The 22,050-nt window shown below is 45.4% G+C and overlaps 1 protein-coding gene across 3 annotated transcripts; it reads right to left on the reverse strand.

Annotated features, from left to right (window-relative positions):
• Nucleotides 1-318: 318 nt before the first annotated feature.
• Nucleotides 319-21,957, reverse strand: LOC139281016 (tubulin epsilon and delta complex protein 2). Of its 3 annotated transcripts, XM_070900877.1 has the most exons (10): nucleotides 21,845-21,957; nucleotides 18,005-18,103; nucleotides 17,322-17,377; nucleotides 14,743-15,493; nucleotides 12,248-12,301; nucleotides 11,308-11,386; nucleotides 10,890-11,010; nucleotides 5,787-5,888; nucleotides 4,835-5,010; nucleotides 319-3,105 (listed from the first exon to the last, which is right to left on the reverse strand). In XM_070900877.1, exons 1-10 carry the CDS (start codon nucleotides 21,868-21,870, stop codon nucleotides 2,959-2,961), a joined length of 1,611 nt encoding a protein of 536 aa, XP_070756978.1. In that variant the 5' UTR covers nucleotides 21,871-21,957; the 3' UTR covers nucleotides 319-2,958. The 3 variants fall into 3 exon arrangements, with proteins under 3 accessions (XP_070756978.1, XP_070756979.1, XP_070756980.1); XM_070900878.1 differs by lacking the exon at nucleotides 21,845-21,957 and having other exon boundaries at nucleotides 17,276-17,377; nucleotides 18,005-18,090; XM_070900879.1 differs by lacking the exons at nucleotides 18,005-18,103; nucleotides 21,845-21,957 and having other exon boundaries at nucleotides 17,186-17,358.
• Between the last annotated feature and the right edge of the window lie 93 nt (nucleotides 21,958-22,050).

The following is a 22,050-nucleotide window of genomic DNA, read 5'->3' on the forward strand; positions in this document are numbered from 1 at the left end:
CATAATTAGGTTTGAAATTGGCTCAACTAAGAGCCCAAACCTATAAAAGGATTCACAGCTCAAACCAACATTTTGATATCTTTCATCTCAACAACTGCCAGCAAAGCAAAGCACAGGAAAGCTACCCACACATCAACCTTACAGAATATTGTTGAGGGGAGGGAAGGCTTCTTTTCCCACGAGCGAACCCTCTAATAGAGGGTCGACGCTCGCCCCAGCCCACGTAGCAATTCTCGAAGTTAGCAGACAGATACGGATGGCAAAGTATAACGATCTTTATTACGAACGTCCGGGAACATCCCTCATCACAGCCGCCTGTGAGTGGAGATGCTCCCCGAACAGCACAATCATACAACTTTTATACATTTCAAAAACCCCTCTGTTCCCGGACAAGACCTCCCCAGATTTCTAATTGGACTACCTTATCAGTGCTACTTCTCTAATTGGAGTACCTTATCAGTACTACTCCGGATTGACAGGTCATGAGCTCTGACTGACAGGCCATGATCTCATGACCATCTTAGACCATTCCCAGAATGGTATCTCTAGGGTGGAATTTGTTATACATTTCCTTTGGTGCCATGAAGTCTATCTCGGGTCTCTTCTCACGTCCTTATCAGCGGTCTGTTTATGTTCTCTCCTATTGACATTCCATGTTGGAATACTATCTGGTATCCCAACCCGTAACAGTACCTTCTGGAGCCTTGGTGCTGGAATGTACAAGGCGTGAGAAGAAAGGTCTTTACCTCCTTATGGGCCAGTGCAGGAACCAGCACTTTAACCCTTGTCCCGCTGGTACCCCTAATGCCAAATTTTCCTCTTACAATATATTGGATAAAATGGATACATTGGCAGCAAGTTCCAGGCTGTAATCACAGAATGATACAGCACAGAAGGAGGGCAGTTGGCCCACCAAACCTGTGATGGCTCTTTGAAAGAGCAATCCAATTACTCCCACTCTCCTACTCTTTCCTCACAGCCGTGCAAATTTCTCCTTAAGTATTTAAACATTTCCCTTTTTAAAGTTATTACTGAATCTGCTTCCACCACCCTTTCAGGCAGTGCATTCCAGATCACAACTCGCTGTGTATTTTTTTTCCTTCGTTTTCCCCCTAGCTTTTTTGTCAATTATCTTAAATCTGTGCCCTCTGGTTCCCAACTCTCCTGCCAGCGGAACCAGTTTCTCCTTTTTTCTCCTATCAAAACCCCCCATAATTTTGAACACCTGCATTAAATCTCCCCTTATCAATCTCTACTCTAAGGAGAAGAATCCCAGTTTCTCTAGTCTATCCACAGAAATGAAGTCCCACATCCCTAGTATCAGTCTGGTAAATTCCCTCTGCACCCTCTCCAAGGCTTTGACATCGTTCCTAAAATGTGGTGCCCAGAAATGGACACAGTACTCCAGTTGAGGCCTAATAATTGATTCATAAAGGTTTAGCATAACTTCCTTGCTTTTGTACTCTATGCATAAAGCCCATGATCCCATATGGCTTTAAAAAACAGCCATATAACTTGTCCTGCCATGTTTAAAGATTTGCGTACATACACCCCCAGGTCCTTCTGTTCTTGCACACCCTTTAAAATTCTACGATTTACTTTATATTGCCTCTCCTCATTCTTCCTTCCAAAATGTATCACTTCACACTTCTCTGCGTTAAATTGCATCTGCCATGTGTCTGCCCATTTCACCAGTCTATCTATGCCCTTTTATTAAAATTCAGACAATGGTTACAAACTGTTCACGTTTCACACCCTGAACCTATTACATCCCTGAACCCACTGTTGGCTAATATCCAACTTTCATCCCAGCTTCCCTATAGCAGTCCTCTTTCTCACCCCAGGCTATCTGGGTTACAGCTCACACAGACTTTTAATTAGAAAAACGGTTTACATGTAATATATAATTCAGGTTACCATTGCATACAATTGATGATTACAGACTTCTACATTTAATTCTTACAGATGATTATAAATCCATTACTGATGATGATATTAAAACAAGTATTGTAAAAATCAACAAATCCATGATAATCTTAGAGTTCTGCTGGTCAGTGATCACTCTTCTTTAGACATTCACCATTCAGGAAATAAATTTGATGATTTTTTTAAGAGTTAGCTTTACAAATCTACACTATAAATCAAAAATTATTCTAATTTTTTAATCAGTAATAAAAGTACAAATATTGTACAGTACAAGTGCACAATACAAAAGAAATTGTTGAAGACTTTTGTGCAAACCAATGTGAAGGATTTAGTGCTGGAACAGAGCACTCCGTGCCAGCATCAAATGTGGATTCAGGTATAGCACGGTTACCTACACTGTCCCATCAAACTCTCCCAGGGCAGGTACAGCATGGGTTAGATACAGAGTAAAGCTCTCTCTACACTGTCCCATCAAACACTCCCAGGGCAGATACAGCACGGGTTAGATACAGAGTAAAGCTCTCTCTACACTGTCCCATCAAACACTCCCAGGGCAGATACAGCACGGGTTAGATACAGAGTAAAGCTCTCTCTACACTGTCCCATCAAACACTCCCAGGGCAGATACAGCACGGGTTAGATACAGAGTAAAGCTCCCTCTACACTTTCCTATGCTCCGAAGAGAGCCTCCTATTGCACGAGTGTAACATTTTTCCATTTTCCATACAAACAATCCACTATCCCTTCTGAGTGAGATTGCTTATTCAGTGCCAATTCGGTAGATTTGTACTGTAAAAGTGGTTGAAGTTGACCACACTCATTATACACAGAACCCTACAGCCAGCACTGAGAGCAGACTTTCAACACAGCGGTTGACATTGGAGACAAATGATCAGTGTGAAATCCTGTTTGCTGTTCCAGGCAAGTTCAGGTCAAGTTGTTCATATAATGATGTGTTCGAGACGACTTGTGGGCCCAACCTTCTAGACGATTATTGCTGCAGCTGCTGGTTGGCTAGGTCCGCTGTTTCAGTCACTCGGGTATATTATCCAGCACCAAGACAGGGAATTGCTCTCCTCCCTCACAGAGTTGGGAGTACACCGCTCGATAAAAGTAGAACAGGGACTGCTCTGGAGGCCCGGAGGAAAATAAAATGGGAAGTAGCTCTTCCGCCATAGCCTGGGGAGGGAGAAAAGAAAGAGTCAGAGAGACTCAGGCCCCTAACTGCACCCTAAACCTCTATATTCACTATTATATAACAAGTTAAAGGGTGGTTACACGCAGATACACCCACCATCCCACTTACACCACTACAGACACACTGATACCCCACTCCTGAACATCGCTTTCTATTACCTCATTCTTTAATCCGGAGTCTAGACAATGAGACCCAGCTGGTCATTTCACTGTGGTAAGCTTAACCATCCAGTCCTCAGTTGCCCACTGTATGTCTGCATTCTCCGCAGGAGTCATTGGACAGCGATCAGGAGTGGAAAGTCGGGCTGATTCTCCCCTCAATAGCCCTGGGACATCGCAGCTGATCGCAGTATCCCAACTACCGTCCCGCATGACCAGCGAACTCAGTGCAGGCCAGGGGTGGGGCAGGCACCTTGGAAGTTTCTGGCTCAGAACCACACAGGGCAGTGTGTACCCACAAAAACCAGGGACAGAATAAAAATAGCTCGACTAAACTTGCTCCAGTTCTGATGAAAGGTTATCAGCCTGAAACATTAACTCTGTTTCTCTCTCCACAGATGCTGCCTGACCTGCTGAGTACATCCAGCATTTTCTGTTTTTATTCCTTGTTCAAGACTTTGGTCAGGCCTCATATGAAATACTGTGTGGGTGATATTATGGCTTTGGAAAGGGTGCAAAGGAGGGCACTAAGGGCACTAGACTAATTCCCAGTTTAAAGCATCTTAGTTATCAAAATAGGCTAAAAGAGTTGAGACTCTACACTTGAGAAGCTTAGACTTAGAGGTGATCTGATTTGTAAGATGATGAAGGGAATAGATTGTGTTCCACTTGCCAGTTTGTTCTAATTAAATAGGTTAGGGAGGACCACGGGTCACACATTTAAAGTTTTATAGGCCAGATAGATGTTAGATGTCAGGAGCTGGTTCTTTTCCCAGAGAATAGTGGACCTCTGGAACAGACTGCCATCTCTTGCGGTGGATGCTGTTTCACTGAATTCCTTCAAACGAGAGCTGACCTGTTTCTGGCCGGGGTGGAGATCACCTTGTACAAGAGGTAGGTAGAGCAGGGAACTCAGGGCCAGAGGACTAGTTTCAATCGCCTAGATGGGTCAGAGACAAATTTCCCAGATATTTTCACTCCAAATTGGCCTGGGTTTTTGTCTGTTTTTTGACCTCTCCCAGGAGATCACATGGTTTTGTGTGGGGTGGAGCATGTATAATTGTGTGGGACAGGATGGATGGACCTTTACCTGTCCATCATTGTTCGTATGTTTGTACATGAAGCATGTTTCTGAGACGTGGTGAGGTGTTATAACAATGCATGTATGTCCTATCTTTCCAATGGTCTGTGTCAAGTCCACCTAAAACCTGTCTGATGGAAACAGAGTACCTGCCCTGTGATTCTTCTCGACTGGCAGGAAGCACACGGCCTCAACATGATACCGGGGCAAAATGGCACAGCTGCAATCGGAAACAAGTCTTGTAACTAGCACCAAATCCGGGCTCCACCCGTGTATGGCGCTACTCATCGCCTAACCAGGCACAGTAATACAGTAACCAGGCAACAAGACAATAACCGGGCAATTCCTTGGGTACCTTCTCAGGAGACAAACGACAGGAGTAATTTGGAATGTCTTACATTGAAACATCTGGTTCCAATATTGCAAACGTTTAATGCAGTGGTTCCGATCGAAGTGAAAATTGTGCATTACCTTTTGGATCTGGATCTGTCTTTGGAGAGTTTGGACTTGAAACCAGAGAGTCTCCATCTCTTTCAGCTCCTGCAGACTGGAATAGAACAGGAGAGGTGCACACTTGCTGCCAAAACCTTTGCACATTTTAAAGCTGGGCCTCCAGCAGCCCCCGAACTTCACCCAAAACGCCTCTGCTATTTGGCAAGATAAAAAGTAAAGACACTCAGATGGTGACATGGAAAACCCCAGGGAAAAATAGCCGATACAAGGGGGTTGTGCAGTGTACTTAAACGTTATTAAAATCAACTGATTCCATGCGGAGATCCTGACTCAACAATCGCTGTGAAAGCATTTTGGACGAGGAAATTAAAATGAGGCGTAAAAGTTCAGACTTCTCTTTGAAAGGCCTTAATGGGGTTCTGAGTACTTAAAAGGACAATATGCTGCATTCAACTTGTTTTATTTTCCAAGGCTGTTCCATGACGCAGTGGGGATGTTCGATTGCAAACCTTTGGTGGGTCAATGCCCCGCCTGTTGTGGTACAGAGCTGCATGGACCAGGCAAGTCCTGCTTCAATCCTTGGGCGGTGCTCACTTAGCTCACATCAGCTGTGGCACAACTGACCACAGTCCCATGGCTCCGGTTTACTGCTTCTGATCATACTCTATTTACCTTGGCTAAAAAGTGTATGTGTGGATATAAGCTGGGAGAAAGTCAGAATCACCTGTGATGCCTCTCATGATAGAATTGCCCACTGACAACCACTGCTGACATGGTGCAAGATCACTTGTGAGAGACACTGGATGTTTTTGCAGATCTACACCTGATCAGAGTATCCAGTGGGGCAGCGCAGGGGAACTTTACTCTATCTGTGATGAATGTAATTGATGTAACTGGGCCCCGACAAAGCATCAATACCCGGATAAGCCAAGAGCAGAATGTCCTGTGGGTTAAAAGATAATGTACTCACCGTCTGTGAATTGCTGAATCTGGTAAAGGAGGCTGGATACAGTATCCTGGCATCGCGTCAGTGTCTGCTGACTCTCATATTCATGCTGCCTACTGAGGGGACCTTTGACAAATACGAGTACAATTATTATTTTTCCTGCACACTATCTGAGGAGGCCTAGCACTGAAATAGAACACAGGACTATAAGCATTTTTAAGAACAGGGATAGACTATTAGATCAATGCCCTACAAGCACTTCCAATGGAAATTATTGTTTCGGTTTAACTAGATGCTGTTTCCCAAACCAAACAAAGCTTACTTCAAACTCCAACAGCTGAAAAGGATTATTTTTTTCAACTTCAAACCTCAATAAATAGCAATGAGAAGATGATAAACATTAAGGGGCAGAATTTATGGTCTTTTGCATTCAGTTTTTCATCCTGGAGGGGCGGCAATGAGGTCTTCTGGGTGGGCGGTCAGCCTCCAGCACCCCGCAAGGGGTTTTGGGGCCGGTTTTGCGACGGCGTGGAGCAGTATCGCCCGGAAGAACCGAGCCGGTGTTAAACACTCCTGGTTGCGACACCGGCGCATTTTTTGAGTCCTGCATCGCGCCCTGCTGTGACCGCCTGGGAAAACGGGAGGTCCAACCTATAACGACTGCAGAGAGGCAAGTAATGCTGTCTAAGGTAAGTGTGATTGCCAAAAAAATGTAAAAGAAAAAACAATTTATGTTGTGGTGACGTGGGCTATGTATTAGGAATGTTTTTGTGGGGGGTTTTTTCTTCCCAGGCATCTCTGAGTGTGCTCCTGAGCCGGCTTTTTAGCTCGGGATTTTGCGATACTAACACTCAGGTGTATAACGCCTCCCTTAGCGCTCTACCCCAGACTCTGGGCCCAGCTGATCAACTTTGATGACTGAGGCGAAAACTGTTCCCGGGCGCAAACTTTATCGCCCCGAAAACATCAAAGCCGAAAATCCAGCCCCATAAATGCAACATGAACACAATGAGAATGTATGTAATGGGATAATCACACTTAGTAAGAACAACTTTTCATATAATTCAAGTAACTGGCAATTTGATGAACTGAGCTCTTGATACTGAGTTTCACGTTCACCTCAGTTGCCCTGCAGTTGAAAGCTTAAAACTTGCCGACAACTTCCGATTTTCCCAACCAAACTTTCCAAAGAATTCCTGTCAAAACAATACTTCTGCAACTGCTCAGATGTTGGTCTTTCGAAAACAAATGAAATGAAATCCCATGGATAAGTTGAATAAATAACAAGAGGCAGACTTCATCAAATACAAATCTTAACTTACAAGAAACCATCTGAGATATGAATATTTACTGTTTCCTACATCAAATGTATGAATCACCACAACGGAGCAAATCAAATTTGTTTGAAGAAGAGAATAATTTGCCAATTATTGCCAAGAGAAACCAATAAAACAATCTGATCCAAGATCAAAGACATAAATCGGACATTATATTCAAGGATCAATTGGTAAAAATTGTTGAAAACTTTGTGCCCAGCCTGAAATCCTCTCTCTGCAGTGAGGCTCCACCACACAAACTCTCTCTCGCATTCCTGGGAACAACATGAAGTTTGGCATTTGATAGATATTGCTTCAGCAAACCCAGCCTTCAATCCCCTTCCCTCCACCACATCCTTTCTTCTTTCTTCATTTAAAATTGATTTGATTTGCGCTCCTGTGAACTGTCTGTCCTCTTATTCCTACACACATCTCCTTCCGACATCCTCACTGTGTTGAAATCAATATTGACGTGACAGGATAGAAACAGAAATTTACAGCGCAGAAGGAGGCCATTTCGGCCCATCGTGTCCGCGCTGGCCGACAAAGAGACTCTCGGCCCTTGGTCAGCAGCCCTAAAGGTTACATACAAACCCATGAACAATAACGGAAAGGCAAAGAGCACCCAGCCCAACCAGACCGCCTCACACAACTGCGACACCCCTTATACTGAAACATTCTACACTCCACCCCAACCGGAGCCATGTGATCCCCTGGGAAGAGGCAAAAACCAGATAAAAACCCAGGCCAATTTAGGGAGAAAGAATCTGGGAAAATTCTTCTCTGACCCATCCAGGCGATCAAAACTAGTCCAGGAGATCACCCTGGCCGTATTCTATTCCCTGCAGGACTTACCATTATATCTGCGCCGTCCAAAAAAAGGTCATCCAGTCTAATCGCAATTACCAGCTCTGGGTCCGTAACTCTGCAGGTTACGGCACTTTAAGTGCCCATCCAACCATCTCTTAAAAGTGGTGAGGGTTTCTGCATCCAGCACTCTTCCAGGCAGCGAGTTCTAGATCTGTCCAGTCCCATCAAAATCTTATAAGTTTCTATGAGATCCCCTCTCATCCTTCTAAACGCCAGTGTATAAAGGCCCAGTTGATCCAGTCTCTCCTCATATGTCAGTCCCGCCACCCCGGGAATAAGTCTGGTGAACTTTCGCTGCACTCCCTCAATAGCAAGAACGACCTTCCTCAGATTAGGAGACCAAAACTGAACACAATATTCAAGGCGAGGCTTCACCAAGACCCTGTACAACTGCAGTAAGACCTCCCTGCTCCTATACTCAAATCCCCTAGCTATGAAGGCCAACATATCATTTGCCTTCTTTACCGCCTGCTGTACCTGCATGCCAACTTTCAATGACTGATGAACCATGACACCCAGGTCTTGTTGCAGCTCCCCTTTCTTAATCTGCCGCCGTTCAGATAATATTCTGCATTCGTATTTTTGCCCCCAAAGTGGATAACCACACATTTATCCACATTATACTGCATCTGCCATGCATTTGCCCACTCACTTAACCTATCCAAGTCACCCTGCAGCCTTTTAGCGTCCTCCTCACAGCTCACACCGCCACCCAGTTTAGTATCATCTGCAAACTTGGAGATATTACACTCAATTCCTTCATCTAAATCATTGATGTATATTGTAAAGAGCTGGGGTCCCAGCACTGAGCCCTGCGGCACTCCATTGGTCACTGCCTGCCATTCTGAAAAGGACCCTTTTATCCCGATTCTCTGCTTCCTGTCTGCCAACCAGTTCTCTATGTACGTCAGTACATTGCCCCCAATACCACGTGCTTTGATTTAGTACACCAATCTCTTGTGTGGGACCTTGTCAAAAGCCTTTTGAAAGTCCAAATACACCACATTCACTGGTTCTCCCTTGTCCACTCTACTAGTTACATCCTCAAAAAATTCCAGAAGATTTATCAAGCATGATTTCCCTTTCATAAATCCATGCTTTCCAAATGTGCTGCTATTTAATCTTTAATAATTGATTGCAACATCTTCCCTACTACTGATGTCAGGCTAACCGGTCTATAATTACCTGTTTTCTCTCTCCCTCCTTTTTTAAACAGTGGTGTTACATTGGCTACCCTCCAATCCATAGGAACTGATCCAGAGTTGATAGACTGTTGGAAAATGATCACCAATGCATCCACTATTTCTATGGCCACTTCCTTAATTACTCTGGGATGCAGACTATCAGGCCCCGGGGATTTATCGGCCTTCAATCCCATCAATTTCCCGAACACAATTTCCCGCTTTATAAGAATATCCTTCAGCTCCTCCTTCTCACTCGACCCTCGGTCCCCCAGTATTTCCAGAAGGTTATTTGTGTCTTCCTTCGTGAAAACAGAACCAAAGTATTTGTTTAACTGGTTCGCCATTTCTTTGTTCCCCATTATAAATTCACCTGACTCTGACAGGAAGGGACCTATGTTTGTTTTCAGTAATCTTTTTCTCTTCACATATCTATAGAAGCTTTTGCAGTCAGTTTTTATGTTCAGCAAGCTCTCTCTCATACTCTATTTTCCCCCTCCTAATTAAACCCTTTGTCCTCCTCTGCTGTATTACAAAATTTTCCCAGTCCTCAGGTTTGCTGCTTTTTCTGGCCAATTTATATGCCTCTTCCTTGGATTTAACTCTTATTCTTAATTTCCATTGTTAGCCACGGTTGAGCCACATTCCCTGTTTTATTTTTACTCCAAACAGGGATGTACAATTGTTGAAGTTCATCCATGTGACCTTTAAATGTCTGCCATTGCCTATCCACCGTCAACCCTTTAAGTATCACTCGCCAGTCTATTCTAGCCAATTCACGTCTCACACAATCGAAGTTATCTTTCCCCAAGTTCAGGACCCTAGTCTCTGAATTAACTGTGTCACTCTCCATCCTAATAAAGAATTCTACCATATTATGGTCACTCTTCCCCAAGGGGCCTCGCACAACAAGATTGTTAATTAGTTCTTTCTCATTACACATCACTCAGTCTAGGATGGCCAGCCCTCTAGTTGGTTCCTCGACATATTGGTCTAGAAAACCATCCCTAATACACTCCAGGAAATCCTCCTCCACCGCATTGCCACCAGTTTGGTTAGCTCAGTCAATATGTAGATTAAAGTCACCCACGATAACTGTTGTACCTTTATTGCACACATCCCTAATTGCTTGTTTGATGCTGTCCCCATCCTCATTACTACTGTTTGGTGGTCTGTACACAACTCCCATTCGCGTTTTCTGCCCTTTGGTATTCCGTAGCTCCACCCATACAGCTTCCACATTAGCCAAGCTAATGTCCTTCCTTACTATTGCATTAATTTCCTCTTTAACCAGCAACGCCACTCCACCTCCTTTTTCTTTCTGTCTATCCTTCCTAAATGTTGAATACCCCTGGATGTTGAGTGCCCAGCCTTGGTCACCCTGGAGCCATGTCACCGTGATGCCAATTACATCATATCCCTTAACTGCTATCTGCGCACTTAATTCATCCACCTTATTCCGAATACTCCTCGCATTGAGGCAGAGTCTTCAGGCTTGTCTTTTTAACACCCTTTGTCCCTTTAGGATTTTGCTGTAATGTGGCCCTTTTTGCCTTGGGTTTCTCTGCCCTCCACTTTTACTTTTCTTCTTTCTATCTTTTGCTTCTGCCCCCATTCTACTTTCCTCTGTCTCCCTGCATAGGTTCCCAGAGTTAGAGTAGAACTAATTCATACTATATCTGACATGCCATTGCCCAGCACTGTCATCGCTCCCCGTGACCAACATTACATAAATCACAGACAATTTGTAAAGGACATACCCGAGGAATTGAGCAGGGAGTCTGTGCGTAGACATTGCTCAATACATTTGTGAAGATCACGGATGTTTCCCAATTGTTCTTCGATCTGTACATAACTCACAGTCGGGAGCTGTGAATGGAACTTCAGTCTGAGGTTAAGCAAAAGATTTAGAAGTTTTTTTGTTGCTGTTTTTTCCTCCCTTTCACTGGCAGAACCACAATTTCTGAATCAGGAATCCATGATGTTAATCCAGTTTCCTAACATGATCATGAATCCTTTCCAACCAGTACCCTGTGTTAACTCTATCTCTACTGATGTTAATTCAGATATTCAAAACTACAACCCAGCAAACAGGAAGAGAAAAACTACAAATGCTTTAACTTTGTGCTTGCTGATTCTGAAATGGGGGTCGATTCGATCTTTAATGTGAAAGGATACTGCTGACTGAATCCTTTGCATGAAGCATGCCTTCTCCTTGATGGCATCAGTTTCACTCGCAGACACTTTCTCCCATAAACTAGACAAGAAAAACAAATTTAATGATAGTTGGTCACCCGCACCATCCCCGGCAACCAACCCTGCACCTACCTCTGCACCCACGCCCACCCTGGCACCCGCCCCGGCGCCCGTGCCCAGCCCTGCACTCACACCTACCCCGGCACCCGCCTTGGCACCTGCACCCGCCCCGGCACCCACCTCAGCACCTACGCCCACCCTGGCACCCGCCCCGGCGCCCGTGCCCAGCCCTGCACTCACACCTACCCCGGCACCCGCCTTGGCACCTGCACCCGCCCCGGCACCCACCTCAGCACCTACGCCCACCCTGGCACCCGCCCCGGCACCCGCCTCAGCACCTACACCCACCCTGGCACCCACCTCAGCACCTACGCCCACCCTGGCACCCGCCCCAGCACCCACACCTTCATGTTGTCTCGCAAAGTCATTGTTATGTTTGGGACTTCTCCATGAGGCGACGACTTCTAGAGAGAGTGTTTGAGGGGAAATTAGGAGCAATGATAGGATTTGGAGCGAGAGGGGAGCAGGAAAGGGGCCGTCACCCATACTAAAAAATACACTGGCGGGGATGAGTCCTCCCTATCGCACCCCCCCCTCTTTCTGCTCCCCCATTCTCTCACTCGGGAAATAATGGGGAGGGCATTCTGTGTACCCCCCTCTCTCTCTGCTCCACCTGTCATTACTGGGTAAAGTGGTGGGGGAAGAGAGGGGGAAATATTTTAAAACAGATTTTTAAAAAAGGAAACATCGAAGATCTCTAAAATCTGGTGGTAGTGGGGGAGGGGTGGCGTATATGTGCCAGGTTCCCCCAGGGCGGGTTTTTGTTCAGCTTCTACAGCCTTGTTCCTGAGGATCTGCTTACCGTGCATTCCTGCTCCGCTGCTTTCTCCACTCTAAAGGAAGTTTCAGCATTGACCTGGGAAGGTTTAAAGATGATTTACAGTTCACAAAGAATCCATCAGCTCCCAGTGTAATCACTAAACAAGAAAAACGATCAATTTCTCAAACTACAATAAACCAGAAGATTAGAACTCAGCTGCCCGCATCCTGATCCGCACTAAATCCCAGTCGCCTATCACCGTTTCCTTGACTTGGATGACTTATGTTTGACTTGTACTGGCTCCCTATTCCCCAACACACTGAATTTTAAACCCGTTCCGGTCCCTCCATGACATCGCTCCACCCTCCCTCAGCAACGAAGGTTCACTAGACTGATCCCTGGGATGGGGGGATTGTCCCATGAGGAGAGAATGAGTAGACTAGGCCTATATTCTCTAGAGTTTATAAGAATGAGAGGTGATTTAATTGAAACATACAAAATTCTTACAGGGCTTGACAGGGTAGATGCAGGGAGGATGTTTCCTCTGGCTGGGGAGTCTAGAACCAGCGGCCACAGTCTCAGAATAAGGGGTCGGCCATTTAGGATTAAGATGAGGTGAAGCTTCTTCACTCAGAGGGTGGTGAAACTCTGGAATTCTCTACCCCAGAGAGCTGTGGAGGCACAGACTTCAAGTATATTCAAGACAGTGTTCCCATGTGTCTGCTGCCCTTGTCCTTCTAGGTGGTAGAGGTCGCAGGTCTGGGAAGTGCTGCCGAAGAAGCCTTGGCGAGTTGCTGCAGTGCATCTTGTAGATGGTACACAATGCAGCCACGGTGCGCCGGTGTTGGAGGGAGTGAATGTTTAAGGTGGTGGAGGGGGTGCCAATCAAGCAGGCTGCTTTGTCTTGGATGGTGTTGAGCTTCTTGAGTGTTGTTGAAGCAGCACTCATCCGGGCAAGTGGAGATTATTCCATCTATCCTGACTTGTGCCTTGTAGATGGTGCAAAGGTTTTGGGGTTCAGGAGGTGAGACATTCGCCGCAGAATATCCAGCCTCTGACCTGCTCTTGTTGCCACAGTATTTGTGTGACTGGTCCAGTTATGTTTCTGGTCAATGGTGACCCCCAGGATGTTGATGGTGGGGGATTTAGTGATGGTAATGCTGTTGAATGTCAAAGGGAGATGGTTAGATTTTTGCTTGTTCAAGATAGTCATTGCCTGGCATTTGTGTGGCACGAATGTTACTTGCCACATCAGCCCAAGCCTAAATGCTGTCCAGGTCTTGCTGCATGCAGGCATGGACTACTTCATTTTCTAAGGAGTTGCGAATAGAACTGAACACTGTGCAATCATCAGCGAACATCCCACTTCTGACCTTATGATGGAGGGAAGGTCATTGATGAAGCAGCTGAAGATGGTTGGGCTGAGGAGACTGCCCTGAGGAACTCTTGCAATGATGTCCTGGGGCTGAGATGATTGACCTCCAACCACTACATAGACTGAGACTGCTAAAGGCTTTCTCTCTAAATCATCCTCCCCAGAACCCTTCACTCCGCTCCCTGCCATTTAAAAAAAAACTCAGCTCCTTAGCCAAGCTTTTGGATACCTTCAATAATCACCCACAAAGCCTCAGACCCATTCCTTTCTTTCTGTGAAACACCGCAGGACATTAAAGGAATTGTATTGGTAGAAATTGTTGAGTTGTTGATAGGATTACTGATGCCGAGATTGCATCTTCAAAAATCAAAGTTACAATGGGCTAGATTTTCTATCCATTCATAGTCAATGGAGGGATAATTTAACTTAATAAATTACCATTCTTTTGCACATCCTTTTAGTTTAAGTCCCTGTCCTTCTGCGGATTTGTTTAAGCCTGAACTTTGAGCACCCCCTCCCCCCCGCTGGCTGAGTGAGCAATTGCACCTGCTGAGTACGGTACTGAGCCACAAAGATCAGCAGCTGCAGGTCAGGTTCCTGGTCTCTGCTGAATTTACCGGATGAGCCAGTGCGACGTGCGGGGTGGTATAACCGCCAACAGCAACCCTGGGCTAGAGAGGGAGACAGAGCTCCCACTGTGTTCATCTTAGGCAAGGTATTGAGACTGGACCCTTGGAGAGGGACTGGGAGCTAGACCTTTGCCCAGACTACTCCAACACATGTCCCTGCTGTCAGGACAAGAAACCAGGAAAGAATCAAAAGAAAAATGTAAATAAAAAGGATGGGGAGTCTGGTTTGCTGCAGTTGGAGAGTCTGGAGGGGATTACATCAGAGTCACAGCCACTCAGCCCATATGCCTCAACCAGATTACATCCACATTCTTACTCTCGTCCTCTGCTCATGCATTCTATCCTGTCACTTAAAGTCTCTGATGAAATGAACTGCCTTACTCAGAACCTCAATGCAAATTGTAGACAGATGCAAAATATGGCACATCAGAAAATAAAACAATAAATAAATATGGATTAACCTCAAAGGGACCAAGTAGACTTGCTCTTGTTAAAATACACTGCGAGTGAAGGTAAATTTCCAAAACTCTTACCCACTTCCCTGAAGGGTGAAGAATTTGGGCCTCTCCATCGAAGAGCCGTCATCCTGGAGGATGTTCCCTGCGGAATCTCTCGAGTGCACAGACTCTTTAATGCTATTGACTCTCTGCTGGCTAATGACAGCGAATGCTGGGGTGGGAGCAGTGCCTGTATCTGCGGGGGTCTGCACACCGTGCGGTGTGACTGTCCTTGGAGCTGTTGTCAAGGAGCGGAGCCTGTATTGTCGAGTTGTGCTTCCTGCCCTGTCGATAGAGATGGGCCGTTTTGTATGCCGTGTGGCAGCAGTTTGAACTGCACTCGATCCAGTTTCCAAGGAGCCTCGAGCTAACTGTCCTGCAGCTGATGACACCAACTTCCTCTTCACTTCCACCTGGGTTTTATATGGAGCCTTCAATGTACAAGACACTAGCTTCCTGGAGGAGACGACGTGTGCCGCGATCCTCTCCCCGGCGAGCCTGTCTGTTGAATGACTCGGTAAACAACTCTTCTTACACTCTGCTGCTGCTACTTTGCTGCCAACATTGCTCGTGTTCGTACTGGCGGCCTTATTCCTGGATACAATGCCTGGTGAAGGCTTATCCCCACATCTAGCTGCTGGTGGCTGTTTGGCAATGGCACACCCTGTGCGCGGTATCAGCTCCGTCCCATGCACGTTAGGTTGGGCTTGTCGGATTCGTAGGGCATTGGCCAGAGCTCTGTTCAACATCTCCAACTCTTGCAACTCCTCAGAACTACAGTCGTGCTCTGGAACAGAAGAACAGAAAATGAACTGAGCTCTGAATTCAGGTTCTTGTCTTGTATTATGTTTAACTGGATGCTAAACTCAGTGGCTTGTTGAACCATGGAATTATTCAACAGAGCACTAGGCCTCAGTGCTCAGCCCATCACCCCGCAGTGAGCCTCAGGACCCTCTGCCCATCACCCCGCAGTGAGCCTCAGGACCCTCTGCCCATCACCCCGCAGTGAGCCTCAGGACCCTCTGCCCATCGCCCCGCAGTGAGCCTCAGGACCCTCTGCCCATCGCCCTGCAGTGAGCCTCAGGACCCACTGCCCATCGCCCCGAGCTTCAGGACCCTCTGCCCATCGTCCCAAAGTGACAAGCACCACTTCTCCATTGTTCATCAGTCTGGAGTGAAATATCAGCCGATGCTCGTAGGGGAGATTAATGGCCATTTTTTGTACTGTATTATTCTCATGATTTGCTCCATGTGTTTTGTGTTACAGAAGTCTACTTTAAGGTGTCTACAATTTGTTACACATTGCACAAAGGGGAAATCGCCCACACCGAGCTAAACTGGGCCCAGTGAGCACTCAAATCATCAGTGTGTGAGTGGAGATGGGGTGAAGGGGGGACGATGATAAGGTTAAAGAATCCCAGCTCTCTGTGTTAGTTACACAAGCTGGACTGTGTAACTAACAGAGAGAGAGTCTAATGGAGGCCGGAGGGAAGCCTTGAAAACTACCAGTGACAGACCGCGGGGGTTAAGAGTTACCCCATTCTACTGCTCCAGAATTGGGCACTTTGGCAAATCCCCTAACAAAAGAGAAGATGCACCGAATCCAGGGCTGAAGTCTCCGAGCCCGAAACACTGGAACCCCCCTCCCCTCCCCAATAGCACAGTTTGGCTCACAAACAAAAAGCTCTTTTATCAGTAAATGTTAGTGAACTGTTCATGGTGAAGGACATTATTGTTCAAAAATGTGGAAACTATCAGACACAGAACATCTGTCAACTTGGAAGAAGCATTTTAACAAGTCAATGGTTAAAAGAGGAGAGGATTTCAGTCAGTATTAAGCAAGCTCAGTCACATCACAATCCAAACAAAATAACACTTCTGGAAAGAGAGTAAAAGGAAAAAAGCAATTGTTTGCAGATCAGTAAACTAGATGTGTGGAAATAGTCATTGCCAGAAGCAGAGATCACAGGTTGTGAGGGTGGAGATTGCATTACCAGAGTTAATGATTGAATTAGAGACCACGTAAACATTTAAGACTAGGTTGGATAGGTGGCTGTAGTAAAGGAAGATAAAGGGATATGGGAACAAAGTGGATAAATAGGATTAGGATACTGCTTGTGGATAAACGTCAACAGGGACTGGTTGGGCCGAACACCATATTATACAGGAACAGGCTCGAGGGGTTGAAAGGCCAGCTCCTGCTCCTATGTAAAACCGTGGGATATATCAGATCCACAGATCAGAAGGCCAGGGGATTATACGGAGACTCTATGAGGCACTGGTTACACCACAAATGTTCAGTTTTTCCCATGGTTGGGGTGGATTTAAGGAAGAGCAATGAGGAGGGAGCAGCTCACTATTTATTCAAGTTCTTAATTTTCAGAATTCATGAAGTACAAGAACTCTTCAGATTTCTAAAAAAAAAAACAAAGTAACAGAACAACTAGAAGAACAAGAACAATAAGAGGCAACTAGCTACAGGCAGATAGTGAGAAGGCAGAAAGTTGGTGTTGACATCAATCAAAATGGCAGCCTCTTGAGATGGAGTTTTCAGGTTCCTAAAATATACTTCCTCTCCCACAAGAGATCTCCGGAATATTCTCAGCCTGGCACACCTGTCTTGCTGGCAGTGGCTCCATCCTTCATTGTGCTCTCTGCAGCACTGGCTTTCCTGAAAATAATCAATAAAGCATTACCAAACACAAGATGCTGGAAACTAGTTTGCCTTTATTTACCCACATGCTTGGCCTGTTTTGGGAACTGTCACGTTCTGCTTAAACATTACTGACCCTACAGTGTCATCAAACAGGAAAGCCAACAATTTGAGTTAAAATGGGACTTAACCTCCCGCCCTCCCCAAAGCTGGAGTTTAAATAAGGATTGGGGTAAAATTCTTCCATGCACTAAATTTAGCACAAAAGTATTTAGAGTAGAGTACATCCACATCAATTTCTATGCTAAACTTATATAAAGAACAATTTTACTCCTTTGAACTTCAATATCTGGAATGTAAATGCATCTCCACCTCTGGATATTTACAGTTTGAGATCAGCAGTGATCGGTTCACAATTACAATGCTGCTTTTGATCAGGATGCAATAGATTTGAATAATGCCCCCATCTCCTGACAGGAGTGAGTTGGAATCCAGTCCGAGACTTCTGCCATTCTATAATCAATCATTAGGAGGTGTATGTGAGCAATCCTGGACCACTCGACTCTCCTGCTCACTTTGCATAACACTGGGGGGGGGGGAAAGAGAGGCCATGCAAGAGAAAGAAAACAAATCAGTCAGTCATACCAGGGTTTCAGCAGCTTACGATAACATTTTAGCTGGTCTTCGAGCTTTTTCTCCTCCTCCGTGCATTCCTCAATGGCTTCAACAAGTAGTGAGGACAGCCTGGAAAGTATCCAACTATTAGATACCTCGGAAAAATGCAAAGCAAAGCCCATTCCCTTACTGAGACAACTTAAAGCATGAACTTATCAAACAATTGTTATAATCAATGTCCTCCAAAAGTTTAAATAAAAAAGTTAAATTGAAATCCATATAGTCGAGGGGTTTGGGAGTTTATATGTAGAATAACAGATATCAGGAGTGAGTTACAGACTGGAATCTAATCGAGGGGTTCTGAAGATCTGATTAAGTCCCGCTCCAGAGTCTTGAGCACAAAATCCAGGTTGACACTCCCAATGCAGCACTCAGGAAGCACTGCACTACCGGAGGGCAGTACTGAGGGAACTCCGCTGCACTATGGGAGGAGCAGTACTGACGGAGCGCTGCAATGTCAGACGGGCAGTACTGAGGGAGTGCTGCACTATTGGAGGGCAGTACTGAGGGAGCACCGGCAAACATTTAAGGAGATATTTCAGAACTTGCAACAAAAATATATTCCAATGAGAAGGAAAGACTATAAGAGAAGGGATAACCATCGGTGGCTAACTAGAGAAATAAGGGATGGTATCAAATTGAAAACAATGGCACACAATGTGACCAAGACTAGTGGGAGGCCAGAGGATTGGGAAACTTTTAAAAACCAGCAAAGAACTAAAAAAATAATAGAGGGGTACGATAGATTATGAAATTAAACTATTAATAAAAAAAAAGATAGTAAGAGTTTCTACAGGTACATAAAAAGGAGAGTGGCTAAAGTAAATGTTGGTCCCTTAGAGGATGAGGTTGGGGAATTAATAATGGAGAACAGGGAAATGGCAGAGACTTTGAACAAATATTTTGGAAAGGTCTTCACGGTAGAAGAAACTAAAAACATCCCAATAGTGGATAATCAAGGGGCTATAGGTAGGGAGGATCTTAATACAATCACTGTCACTAATGAAGTAGTACTAGGTAAAATAACAGGACTAAAGGCAGACAAGTCCCCTGGACCTGATGCCTTACATCCTAGGGTCTTGAGAAGTGGCTGCAGAGATAGTGGATGCATTGGTTGTAATCTAGCAAAATTCCCTGGATTCTGGGGAGGTCCCAGCAGATTGGAAAACCGCAAATGTAACGCCCCTATTTAAAAAAGGAGACAGACAGAAAGTAGGAAACTACAGACCAGTTAGCCTGACATCTGTCGTTGGGAAAATGCTGGAGTCCATTATTAAGGAAGCAGTAGCGGGACATTTGGAAAAGCATGATTTAATCAAGCAGAGTCAGCATGGTTTTATGAAAGAGAAATCATGCTTGACAAATTTTCTGGAGTTCTTTGAGGATGTAACAAGCAGGGTGGATAAGGGGGAACCAGTGGATGTGATTTATTTGGATTCCCAGAAGGCATTCGATAAGGCACCACAAAAGGTTACTGCACAAGATAAAAGCTCACAGAGTTGGGGGTAATATTAGCACAGATAGAGGATTGGCTAACTAACAGAAAACAGAGAGTCGGGATAAATGGGTCATTTTCCGGTTGGCAAACAGTGACTAGTGAGGTGCCGCAGGGATTGGTGCTGGGTCCTCAACTATTTACAATCTATATTAATGACTTGGATGAAGGGACAGAGTATAATGTAGCCAAGTTTGCTGATGATACGAAGATGGGTGGGAAAGCAATTGTGAGGAGGACACAAAAAATATGCAAAGGGATATAGACAGGCTAAGTGAGTGGGCAAAAATTTGGCAGATGGAGTATAATGTAGGAAAATGTGAGGTTATCCACTTTGGCAGAAAAAAATAGAAAAGCAAATTATAATTTAAGTGGAGAAAAATTGCAAAGTGATGCAGTACAGAGAGACCTGGGGGTCCTTGTGCATGAAACACAAAGTTAGTAAGCAGGTACAGCAAGTAATCAGGAAGGCAAATGGAATGTTGGCCTTTATTGCAAGAGGGATAGAGTATAAAAGCAGAGAAGTCCTGCAACAACTGTACAGGGTATTGGTGAGGCCACACCTGGAGTACAGCGTACAGTTTTGGTCTCTGCATTTAAAGAATGATGCACTTGCATTGGAGGCTATTCAGAGAAGGTTCACTAGGTTGATTCCGGAGATGAGGGGGTTGACTTATGAGGATAGGTTGAGTCGGTCAGGCCTATACACATTGGAGTTCAAAAGAATAAGAGGTGATCTTATTGAAACTTATAAAATAATGAGGGGGCTCGACAAGATGAATGCAGAGAGAATATTTTTACTCATCGGGGAAACTAAAACTGGGGGGACATAGTCTTGGAATAAGGGGCCGCCCATTTAAAACTGAAATGAGGAGAAATTTCTTCTCAGAGGGTTGTAAATCTATGGAATTCTCTGCCCCAGAGAGCTGTGGAGGCTGGGTCATTGAATATAATTAAGGCGGAGATAGACAGAGTTTTGAGCGATAAGGGTTATGGGAAGTGGTGCGGAGTCCATGATCAGATCAGCCATGATCTTATTGAATGGCGGAGCAGGCTCGAGCGGCCAAATGGCCGACACCTTATGTTCTTGAGCATCCCTGATTTTAATCGCTCCATCAGTGGTGGCCGTGGCTTCAGCTGCCAAGGCCCTAAGCTCTAATTCCCTTCCTAAACCTCTCTACCTCTCTCTCCTCCTTTAAGTTGCTCCTTAAATCCTACCTCTTTGACCAAGCTTCTGATCATCTGCCCCAATTTCTCCTTATGTGCCTCGGTGTCAATTTTTGAATCTAACAATACTCCTGTGAAGCACCTTGGGACATTTTACTGCATTAGAGGCACTATAGAAATACAACTTGTTATTGTTGTCAACCAATATCAACAAAAACAGATTATCTGGTTGTCATATCCCACTCCAGGAACTTGGGGACATAAATCTAAGAACTGGGCTTGTATTCACTGGAGTTCAGAAGAATGAGAGGGGATCTCATAGAAACATTTAAAATTCTGATGGGTTTAGATGCAGGAAGAATGTTCCCAATGTTGGGGAAGTCCAGAACCAGGGGTCACAGTCTAAGGATAAGGGGTAAGCCATTTAGGACCGAGATGAGGAGAAACTTCTTCACCCAGAGAGTGGTGAACCTGTGCAATTCTCTACCGCAGAAAGTTGTTGAGGCCAATTCACTAAATATATTCAAAAAGCAGTTAGATGTAGTCCTTACTACTAGGGGGATCAAGTGGTATGGCGAGAAAGCAGGAATGGGGTACTGAAGTTGCATGTTCAGCCATGTGCTCATTGAATGGCGGTGCAGGCTCAAAGGGCCGAATGGCCTACTCCTGCACCTATTTTCTATGTTTCTATGACATTCCAGTGCAGTGCTGAGGGAGTGCTGCCCTGTCAGAGATGCCATCTTTCGGATAAGACATCAAACCGAGGCCCCATCTGGCCCCTCAGGTGGATGTAAACGATCCCGTGACACTATTTTGAAGAAGAGCAGGGGAGTTATCCCCGGTGTTTTGGCCAATATTTATCCCTCAAATCAACATAACAAAAACAGATTATCTGATCATTATCACATTGTTGTTTGTGGGAGTTTGCTGTGCGCAAGTTGGCTGCCGCATTTCCCACATTACAACAGTGACTACACTCCAAAAAGTACTTGATTGGCTGGAAAAAACTTTGAGACCTCCAGTGGCCGTGAAAGGCGCTATATAAATGCAAGGCGGGCCCAAGAGTGAGCACAGAGCCCCGGGACGTCCCGGGGACAGGCCGAGCTCCAAGCAGGCAGTTTGCGGTAATGGGGAACGGAACGCATTACCTCAGTGCCCGGGAGGCCGGCAACATCGCCCAGCCTCGGACTCCTCCAGCGATCCGGGTCCTCGGTGCCTGTTGGCGGCTGCTGTTCCCGCCTTGCACTGCACGGGCACTGGCTCGACCCCGCCCCCGCAGCAACTGTTGCTATGTGACAGGACGTAATGCCGCGAGTGCAATTCCAGCAGCGGCCGAAGAGAGCCCCTTAAAGGG

This window comes from Pristiophorus japonicus, chromosome 15, assembly GCF_044704955.1.
Source record: "Pristiophorus japonicus isolate sPriJap1 chromosome 15, sPriJap1.hap1, whole genome shotgun sequence".
NCBI classification, from domain to species: Eukaryota; Metazoa; Chordata; class Chondrichthyes; family Pristiophoridae; genus Pristiophorus; species Pristiophorus japonicus.